The 11,591-nt window shown below is 39.3% G+C and overlaps 1 protein-coding gene across 1 annotated transcript; it reads left to right on the top strand.

Moving 5' to 3' along the window:
* Positions 1-5,153: 5,153 nt before the first annotated feature.
* Positions 5,154-10,957, top strand: LOC106584336 (39S ribosomal protein L55, mitochondrial). The gene is made up of 3 exons (XM_014169512.2): positions 5,154-5,371; positions 10,324-10,525; positions 10,652-10,957. Exons 1-3 carry the CDS (start codon positions 5,328-5,330, stop codon positions 10,799-10,801), a joined length of 396 nt encoding a protein of 131 aa, XP_014024987.1. The 5' UTR covers positions 5,154-5,327; the 3' UTR covers positions 10,802-10,957.
* The last annotated feature ends 634 nt before the right edge of the window (positions 10,958-11,591 follow it).

Raw genomic sequence — 11,591 nt, 5'->3', positions numbered from 1 at the left:
TGAGAGAGAGAGAGAGAGAGAGAGAGAGCAATGACGTGATGCACATATGTGACATAGTATGCCATTTTTGGGGACCACTTTTGGCTCGTGAGCGCTACTTTCATAAATGCTGGCAAAAAGTTTACAAAAGTACTGGAGAATCCCTTTAAATTAGCCAATGCTTGGTTAGGATATTGTGACAACTAAATGTAATAATGTATTACATTTCTATAGAATGTCAAAGCACTTAAAAGTAAAACAGTTGGCATTGAATCATATTTGGTTTCAACAAATGTCATTTTTCAATTGAGAAAACGAACTCATTTACTTGTAACAAGTTGAAGTATTTTTATTTTTTGATTGATCGAAATAGTAATGTTTTTGACAGTGTAGGCTATGGTCCAATTGATTAGGACAAAGTATATATATTGAGCTATATGGGGTGTGGTCATCAATGCTTCATTAGGGCTCAGTCATTGTTTCTGTAATCAGCATAACAATGGTCACTCCCTCTGACTCACCACATGAGGTCTGCTATATAACAATAGGAAGCACTCTGCCACAGCTAAAGAACAATGGTAGGTGGAGGATTTAAATATCCTCACCTAAGCTGAATTCTACCTTTACCTCTTGACCCTTATTCTTTGCACTAAATGCTCTGCAGTCCTGTGGACAAGACTACTAGCACTTAGTTGATTAAACTTTCCCCATAAAGGGCTGGCAGCCAGAACCCATTCAGCTGTCTGAGTCTGACCATTGCTCTTGCTAAGATATGACCTTGGTTTATCATTTACCTCTTGTTTCATCAGGATGTGGGTCATATTCAAACTGGACCTCTATATATTTCAATCAGGAGCTTCTGAAGACGTCTTTAAGATAGGCTACTGTATAACTATATAGTTACACATTTACAAGTGTAAATTGTACAAACTGATGTAAACTTGTAAACTAATTCCAGAGTTCCTAATGATTTTTTGTTTTCACTAAAGGGAACAAAAGTGTACGATAATACGGGATATACAGTATAAGCATACATTTGGAGAGAAAACCAAATAAATAGTAAATTGACAATGTGTGTGTCATATTTACAGTAACATATTTACAAATGCTTTATTTGCAGTAATGCATTTGAATTAAATTCATTTTTCACATGGGGCTATGTTCTCTGATTCAACTGAATGTTCCAAGAGACTGGTGAGAGAAGAACTCTGTTATCATAGTTTAATACCCTTTCCCCTTTGTGAAGATGAGACTCTATTTGGCATGGTGTCTCAGGATCCCCTTTGATTTCTGCTGCGGCGCCAGAACGAACCCAACATCGATGTGTAATTAGTCTGGGAGTGAGTCGACAGGCACCCCTTTCTCTGTGTGATACAGTAATTGGGACTACAAATATTTACATGTCAGTTGTTGGTAACCATAGCAGATGACATGCTTGGCATGGGCATCTAGTTGAGTTGTAATGGCAGGAGGCAGGCAAGACTGCTCGTCTGCAGAGCCAAGAACGAGACACACACAAAACAACACAATAAGCCCTCTGAAACACCCAACAACTGTTACATTGTCTGGGACCCATTTTCATTTGCCTGTGTAGGAGAGAAAGCCCCCACAGAGATCAGTTATACAGAACACAAGCGTCTAGATGTTTTGTATTCTATGGTCCCTATCGCTTACCACTACAGCTGTATTACATACTGTAACACTTGAAGGCCTTTCAAACAATATTCCTCAAACAAGTATTTTTCAGATGCTTTATGTTTCACACGTGTTATTAGAAAGCTTCTCAACAGTCCATGTATTGTCTTGAGCAACAACAATTTGTTGAAGGGGAACTGCAATGGCGTACTGATGGCATAAGGTGAAAGAAAAATATGGTTTCCCCCACAGTGTATCCCTCTCAACTATCATAAGTCAAACAAGCCACTCAGGGTGCCTGGGGCCCTGTCTTAAATGCCTCTGAGAAGGACATGGGGACTCCATGGGGGAGGCAGTCAGTCCAGATTGTGTGTACAGGGACAAACTGAAATTAGTTGCACTATTGCCCCTGGACAGTCCTGTCCTGACAAGTCACATCTGTAGGAAGGGGGAAATATCACCCTAAGAAAAACTACACTGTTAGTGTTCTCCCCCTCCAACCAAACATTCCCTTCTTCTCCAGTTTTTCTGCACTCACTCAAGACTAAATTCAACCATTATGAGACATCTGGTAATTCAATTTAGACCTTAAACACACCTTTAAATAGTCAGTCAATGGGATTTATTATTACATATGCAAGTCTGATATCAAAGCTATGGTTTCATAAGAAAGTATTTAATGCAAAGTCTCAGTTATCGTCTAAACAAATTTGTCCTTAAAGCATCAATCAGCAGTTGAAAAAATAAAATGTTTTCCCTGCCAGCTGCCACTGTTTTGGTAAAAAGCCAAGGGGCGTGGCTGGAGAAATGTAACCACTCTCAAATTCCTTGATAGAGGTATGGATGCAAGGACTGACCATCCATGATATCAAAATAATAGTTCTAAACGTGTGTCAAGGCTATACAATGTTTGTTTACATTTAGTTTGTTTACAAACATTGGGGTAAAACAAGCTTATATTTTGGTTTCTGATGGGGTATGACTGCTAAACTAAGCTCATGAGGCATTTCTAAGTTATATTCTTCAAGAATAAAAGGGTACATATCTTTAATTTATAAATCAAAAAATGGATGTAGCTACTGCAGATTGCTCCTTTAAACAGATAAGGTAAGGTTGAATAACAGTGTCTAAATATGTGTATTCTTACTCTTGGGATTAATCTATATAAAAATGCACATGGATCGACAGTGTTCTCTGTCCTACCCCTGAAAAATAATGGGCCTGCTGTCTGGGTATTCTTCTGCCATCTGTGTCGTACAAAGCAAGCCTTTTCTCCTCATCAGACATCATTTTTTCCCCCCACACTCACCTGCCCACAGCTGCAGCACCAATCTGAGCCCTGGCTTTGAAGGGGAGAACCCTGGAATACTGAAAACTGAGACGTGTGCACAATAACACAGAAAGATTATAAATTAGACTGATGATAAGTTAATTTTACAATAAGGTCATTCATTCATCTAGGCTAGCAGAACAAAAGGCAAACTCTCATTGTGAGGAAAGCGAATGACTTGCCTCTGCAGTGCCCTGGCTCTATGTATGTGTTGAAAGGCCAGTGCTATACACAGCGATTGGGTGCAGACTGACAAGCGCTGTACAATATTTCCTTTCCTTGGAGGGCTTGATAAAAGAGGGGGAGGTTGCCCTCTCCTATTGTTGAATCTAATTTCACTGTCATGCATTTACAGTATGGTTTATTCTTGGCTAGGAAATAAACACAAACATGATGACTGTGAATATGAATACATCTATTTGACATGAACTTTTGAAAAAATACATATTTGAATGGTTTTCAGCCATTTCACAGTTCATTAATCATTCAAATTAAAAAAGTCAGGCACTAGAGCTACGTAATATCATCATATCACAGGGATCATCAACTAGATTCAGCCACAGGCCAATTTTTTTTCTTGAGTGGATGGTCGGGGGACCGAAACATAATTACAAATCATTTGTAGACTGCAAATTGACTGCAAGAAGCCCAAACAGATATTTGACTAAAACATAATAATTCAAACCTTGCTTACATTTATATACGATCTCTTTATTATGCGTGGAAATACTTGGGAACATATTAACAAAATTTAAATCACGTGGAGACAAATTTCTGTTGCATTTACAGTCTTTTATGTCCCAGAATTTTGGGGGCCAAATAAAACCACCCAGGGGCCGCCAGTTGGGTAACCCTGTCATATCAAATCTGACAATTGTGCTAATGCCGCAGGAAAGGTAACTACAGTATTAATAGCAACAGGTGATGGTGATCCACTGTGGTTGGAAACTGCACCCCCCTGAGAATCAGCCTCCACTATTATCAACACTCACTTATACCTGCCACACAATTCATCCTCTTTTGTTCAAGTGAATAATTGGTTCTGGAATTGAAGAGGAAAATAGTATTCATCATAATACAGTTCAACTGGCCTCCAGGGATAAAAAGAAGCAGCATGCACACCCACACGCACCAACTGCACACACACCTCTAACAGTTCACTTTCAGCCGTTGCTTGTGAAGGGAAGTAGAGGGATTGTTACTTATTCCAACCAGCATCTGCTCATACCCTTGGCAGTAGAAAAAGTAAAATATGCCCTGCCATGCGTTTATTTGTCTTTATTATTGTGTCATAAAGAAATTGTATTTTACGGTTTCATTACTTTAAAGCCAATGGGCAGGCCTTACACTCAAATATAGCAACAAACAGATCTCATCAGCAAATAAATGAAATACAACAGCTGAATCAAATAAGCCCTGATAGAGTTACCGGTGTAACACTTCTCAAATTGAGGTGATAGAGCGCTTTGGTTGACACATTGAAAACTCAACACTATCCTATTGTTGTGCGCTCTCTAGTGGTTAATGACAATAATGCGAATTTTCATTGTGGATGGAATGGCTGGACCAAGTCAGATGAATTGTAGATGTTTGATATATAGTAACCAAATATTACAATGCTACCTTCCTTCTCAGTTAAAATAAAAATGTTTTACCTAAATTAAAGTGAATGACTTTGCACATGTAGCCTATTGAAGTGTCCAAGCTGACGGAAGGCTAATAGAAACCACGACAGAGGACACTCTGTTTAGCAATCAACGAACATCTGAGAACATTAGTGAGAAATTCTTACATATATTAACACATGTTAATAACTCTATGTATTATTAAGAGGATTGCTTAGTTAAGAAAAATATTTCAACCATCCGCAATTTATTAACAAACAAAACTGGGGAGACAGTTGAGGGAGCCTTGTTTTCTGGCTACAGAGAGAATGAGTATTAGGCTACAGCATTACCAGCCGGCTTTTCAGCCTGTGGTTCCCTGCCCACAAACATCCCAGGAGGACTGAACTACACAGACAGAGCATATTAATATAACTAGGAATAAAGTATATCATGTATACATTTACGCATGAAGTTGATAATTTCTTCTTTAATAAACTCAACTGTATTACATTATTGTTAAATGTTGACATTTGAATTGATTCAAAACAATGACTGTATTCACGCAGGATATGTTTCCTGACGTGGTTTATCACATGTAGGAACCATTTGGATGGTAATTGTTTCCTGACGTCGTTTATTTACCGGACAACTGCGCACGACCTTCCACTTCCTGTTCTCTCTTTTAGAAATCTAAAACATAACGATTAGCGAGATAACTAGCTAGAATACCAAACAATTTCATGTTCCGTTGAGAAAAACGCTAGCTAAAATCCGACATGGCCCTACAGAAAGTATGGACGACGAAGAGTGTTTTAAACAGGTAAATAAACGAAGTGTTGGTTTTGAAGACGTTCGTTGGGACGCAAGTTAACTAACAAGTAGCTCTTCTCCAGGGCGTTACTTGCGGCTTGAACCGCATTCAACGCCCTGTATTTAAAATAACAAACATGTTTTTACCTTTAACTAGGCAAGTCAGTTAAGAACACATTCTTATTTACAATGACGCTGCAATTTGGGACTCCCAATCACGGCCAGATGTGATACAGCCTGGATTGGAATCAGGGACTGTGGTGACGCCTCTTGCCCTGAGATGCAGTGCCTTAGGCTTCCGAGTGGCGTTGCGGTCTATCTTGCCATTCATCCCTACAAATATAACCAGTTATTTTAGTGATTGGCTTCAATATACTTTCGTTACTCACCAAAGTAAAGATGTTGCAGTGGCGATTTTGCATGTAACAATACATTCATTGTACTTTAACGGTGACAAACGGTTCCCTCATACGTTTAGGGGCTAACATAAAGCTATCAAATACAATTGTATTTGTCACAACCCCCTGAATACAACAGGTGTGCTTACTTAGATGCCCTTAACCAACAATGCAGTTAAGAAAACGAGTGTTAAGAAAGTAGTTACTAAAATAAACTGAAGTAAAAAATAATAATCAAATAAGAAATGGTAAAATAACAAATAATTAAAAATAACAGTAGCGAGACTATGTACAGGGGGTACCAGTACAGAGTCAATGTGAGCGGGCACCGGTTAGTGATGTAATTGAGGTAAAATGTAGAGGTAAAGTGACTATGCATGGTTAATCAACAGAGTAAAAATGGGGGTGGGGGCACAATGCAAATAGTCTGGGTAGCCATTTGATTAGCTGTTCAGGAGTCTTATGGCTTGGGGTAGAAGCTGTTAAAAGCTTTTTGGACCTAGATTTGGTGCTCTGGTACCGCTTGCCGTGCGGTAGCAGAGAGAACAGTCTATGACAAGGGTGGCTGGAGTCTTTGGCAATTTTTTGTGGGCCTTCCTCTGACACCGCCTGGCTATCAGCAGAGCATTGTCTGGCAGTGAAACCATTCATTCAGCCTCATTTACTGCCTTTTTAAAAAAACATAGCTGACAGTGATATGGCTGACTTGCTTAAACAAATGTTGTTTCTACTGACAATTACGATGTACTAACCAGTTGTGGAAAAAGTACTCAAAAGTCATACTTGAGTAAAAGTAAAGATACCTTAATTGAAAATAACTCAAGTAAAAGTCACCCAGGAAAATACTACTTGAGTAAGTGGTTGGTTTTAAATATACTTAAGTATCAAAAGTAAATGGAATTGCTAAAATGTACTTAAGTATCAAAGTAAAAGTATTAATAATTTCAAATTCCTTATATTATGCAAACCAGACAGCACAATATCTATATATTTTTTTTTAAATTTACCGATAGCCAGGAGGTAGACTACAACACTGACATTAATTTACAAACAAGCCATGTGTTTAGTGAGTCTGCCAGATAAGAGGCAGTAGGGAAGACCAGGGATGTTCTCTTGATAAGAGTGTGAATTGGACCATTTTCCTGTCAAAATGTAACAAGTACTTTTGGGTGTCAGGGAAAATGTATGGAGTAAAAAGTACATTATTTTCTTTAGGAATGTAGTGAAGTAAAAGTTGTCAACAATTTCAATAGTAAAGTACAGACCCCAAAAAACGACTTAAGTAAAAATACTTTAAAGTACTACTTAAGTACTTTACATCACTTGTACAAGCTATGGCATAAGGGAATGATGAGCGGATAAGAGGCAATCCATGAATTCGATTAAGACATTAATTAGCGAGCGAAGACGAACGTAGTTAATATAACTTTGTTCAGCACTTTTGTAATGTACAGCGACAGAATTCAGAACATGGGCCGTTCTTACAGTATTCTCCCTGTACACCAATTCAGAACCGTAGGATAAATAAAGGGGGCATATAAGCAGACAATGAAAGCTTTTACAATTTTCAATTATGACATTTCTCTAAAACAGGCTACATGTGCACCACCAAGTCAGAACAGTAGGTGAATTTATTATTTTGTTTTTTTACCTTTATTGAACAAGGCAAGTCAGTTAAACAAAATAAGAACAAATTCTTATTTTCAATGGCGTTAACTGCCTTGTTCAGGGGCAGAACGACTGATTTTTACCTTGTCAGCTCGGGGATTTGATCTTGCAACCTTTCGGTTACTAGTTCAACGCTCTAACCACTAGGCTACCTGCCGCCCCATTAAGAGGTGAAAAGAGACCAAATTATAATGGTGAGGCACATGGGCTACTAACAGCTTACTACGCAACATACACTTAGTATTACTTAGCTACAGTATACATATTTCCCTGGCATATTACATTTATGCAGCAGCATGCAATACATTTTTGGACTAGCCTTGTTGTGCTCACTTGAACAGGAAGGTGGCATGGCGGTCCTTCTTGTGGGCAAATATTGTCATCAATGTCTGGCATTCTCTGGATTTATGGTGCCTTCAAGACAACTGGGAACTCTGGGGGGGGGAAACAAGGTTGAATCATGACGTCAGTGATCTGCAGGTCTTAGCTCTAAAAAGAGGCCCGAGTTCCAAACCAAGTTGGGTGACCTTTCAACATGTATTTACCCACTCTGAGCTTGTTTTTCCCCCCCAGAGTTCCCAGTTGTCTTGAACTAACTAAAGTCTGAGATTTTCAAGTTTCCAGTTGTTTTGAACACAGCAGAAGTCATGCTGGATTGACAGCATGGCCAATGTATTCAACCTTTTCTGGCCCCTGGTGTTGCATGTGAATGTTGATCCTTTTAAGCTTGGAAAAGAGACCCTTAAACCCCAACTTGAATAGCAGGCTAGTGATTGCTTTGCAACACTTACAGTTAGCCACTGATTTTTCAAACCACTCATTGTTTAATTTGCGTTTTCTCTTGTGTTTTTATGTCCAATTTCTGATGAGCACCGATACGTTTTGTCTAACTTTTCTTCATATGACAAGAACTAAAAAGGATTTGCCAGTAGATTGCCGACTTGATTCATGATGATGACTGCTTCTCTAGCTTGCTGGCTAAGATTTAGCTTGCTAGCTAAGTATGATGTTGACAGTCCAATCAAAGCTACGGTAGATATAACGTGATTTTATGTAATTTTATCTGTGGCAAATGACCTTGAGCCGCCATGGATGGGCACTTCAAATGTAAGTCTATGGCAGTACCCAAGGGGCTTGAATATTCGAATTCTCCCCGTAGATTTTGCAGTGATGTAGTGTCCCCATGAGTGACAGAACACTGAGCCAATCACGGCGCAAATAGAACATTACCAACCCCCTACGCTCTGTATTTTCTGCTGGCTCTCCCACAAACACAGAAAGCACTGAGCTAGGCGGAAACACTTGCATTTTGGACCAGCCTCTTAATTACATTTTAAAATGTTTTACATTGTTTGTAAACTGATGTGACATGTTTGAATGCCAAAATAACATACAACTGTGCAGGGGTGTATTCATTATGCCGAATCTGTTTAAGTGTTTCATCGGTTTTGCAACGGAAACCGTTTTGCAACGAAAACAAATGTTTCTATTGGACAAATTCAGATTTTGCTTTGTTTGCTACCATTTGGTTCTTAAATGGTAAACTGTTTCAGTTGCAATACGTAATGAATACACCCCTGGGGGCGTATTTATGACGATTCTGTTGCAACACGTTTCTTAAGCGGAAACAAACTAAACGGGGAGGGACCTACCTGAATTTGTTCAATAGAAACTCGTTTTGCCCTGTTTGCTTCTTAAACAGTTTCCGTAATGAATACGCCTGGTGTGTTCACGAACGTTTCGGCACAGATTTTCTAAACTCCAAGGCGCAACATCGCGAGACTTCCAGGAACGCTTGCAAAACAGTTCGAGCAGGCCGGGGTTTGGGGAAGTCAATGAGAGAAGTGAAAAATTATTCCTTACATGCTGACTAAACTGTCCGTGTTGCAAAATAAATGTACACATGCATGTTTGTGAATAATTTCATCCAAACTGCTCCCGCAGGCCTGCGTAGCCAGGAGCTAAAATAGATGCTTGACGTGCTACATGTCCCGCCTCTCCCAACTACTCATTGGTTTTTATGAGCACGCTAACCCACGTGATTGAAAGATCAGAGGTCCACACTCCAGTCCAGTTGGTGGTACTATGCACCTTAAAGTTGGTTGCCAACCACCATATCAAATCCAGAAGAAGCGGAAAGATGAATGAGCAGAGTTTATTTTTTTATATTAATCAAAGAAAACTAACTAGCTTTCCCCTTTTATCTGTGGATTAATTGTTGGAGTAGAGAACACATGATTTTGTCTGACTCAATAGGTCAAAATTCTACAAATATCCAGCTAAAAAAGGACCATATGCATTCCAGGTAAAATAACAACCAAATATTTATATCCTAGGAAAAATGTGCTAGCAACAGCAAGCTCTGTTTCTAAGCAACTTTGCAGTATTTATTTTTAATTAATCTTTTCTTACATTGTTAGCCCAGAACGTTTTGTGTTATTACATACAGCCGGAAATGACTTTTGGATATCAGAGCGAATATCCCAGAGGCTGCTCCAAGACGCCGCCGGTGAAGAAGAGGTATTCGGAGCGGACTTCTAGTCCGACTCAGGAGGCGTGCTCGCCATCCACTGCTTCCGAGTATATTACTCGTTAATGTTCAGTCCCTGGACAATAAAGTAGACGAGCTCAGGGTGAGGATCTCCTTCCAGAGAGACATCAGGGACTGTAACATACTTTGTTTCACGGAATCATGTCTCTCTCTGGATATACTATCCCCGATATACTGCTCTCATGCTTGCCTCGAAGCGAGCATAAAAGGCATTTAGCTCGTCCGGTAGGCTCGTATCACTGGGCAGCTCGCGGCAAGCTTCTGAGTACATTTGCATTAAGCCTTTGTTAGTTTGTCCTTTCTAGATCCTAATTGTTTCAACATTGTGAATGTTTTGTCTTTTAGATGTCTACAAGCGGTGGTTGCTCAGAGTCATTTCCTTCCTGTATCAAGTTTACACACAACAACCACTCAGCACAACTCCAACAAGACATCAATTGTACGAAGCAGTCGACAGAAGTATGAAAGATTGTATCCACTGTTGCTCGTACAACCCGATGGTTCCACAATTAACATTAGGTACAAAGAGCCCAAGAGGATACTCATGGTAAGCATCCTTGAACTGAAAACAAAAATTGGATTGATCCGTTTGGCTATTCAGGAATACTACATTTGAATGCTAATCATATTGTGAGACTGATTGTGAGGATTTGGTATTGTATCCCTTCTTCAGATGCCTGTGGACATCAGTACACTCTCAGAGGAAGAAAGGAAAATGAGGATGCGGAAGCGGGATCCCAGGAAGGGAGCTGTTAAGCAGAGGACAGTGGAATTCGAAGATGATTTCAAAGTGGATGATTACAGCAAGTTTTGGAAGAAGTGATAGAGCCTGTTGTAGCTATTTAACTTTGACTATTCTGCCAATCAGAGTTTTCCGTTAGCCAACAATTGTCAGCTTTTGGAAAACAAATTAATAAATGAAAAGCTGTTAAATAAAACTGTTGCAGTCCAAAATGACTGGTAGAAAAAAAACTCCCAATTGCAAAATGTTTTTTATTCATTGATGGAAATACATTTGACCATCATTTTTAATCAGTCTATAGGTCAATTTGCATAATAGAGTGGAATTAAATTGCCGTGTGTATTTTCGTTAGTCATCATGTAGCATGACCTGAATCTGATTTATCCAACATAACTATCATGCATGCAGAGCTTATTTTGAGCGGGATTCCTCCTGCAGCTCCTCACTGCAAGAGTAAAATGTGCTTTTATAAGCCCATTGCACAACAATTCTAAATGCAATTGCATGTTAAACAGTTTTGGTGCACAATTAAAAAGAGCTAGGCCTACTTTTTATTTCTCAACTCGTAGCCTAATTGAAGCTCACCTCCCATTCAACATTCAAGTGCAGGCAAAAGACTATCAGCCTGTCAACACCACGCTACAATGTGAGCTGGAGGCAGTATGCATTTTGAAATGCATTGTTTGAAATCTGAATGTTTTACTTCATATTATGAGGCATGTCTTACTTTGCTTCAAAGCAGCCTATAGGCAAAATCCGACCATGGAAATGACTTCATAGGCGGCGTGTGAGTTTATACTACCATTTGAACCGATCTATCTGCATAAGAACTGTTCGTCGGGAGCTTCATGAAATGTGTTTCCATGGCCGA

Source organism: Salmo salar, chromosome ssa23, assembly GCF_905237065.1.
Source record: "Salmo salar chromosome ssa23, Ssal_v3.1, whole genome shotgun sequence".
Classification (NCBI taxonomy): domain Eukaryota; kingdom Metazoa; phylum Chordata; class Actinopteri; order Salmoniformes; family Salmonidae; genus Salmo; species Salmo salar.
This window is presented reverse-complemented; position numbering and strand designations above follow the sequence as displayed.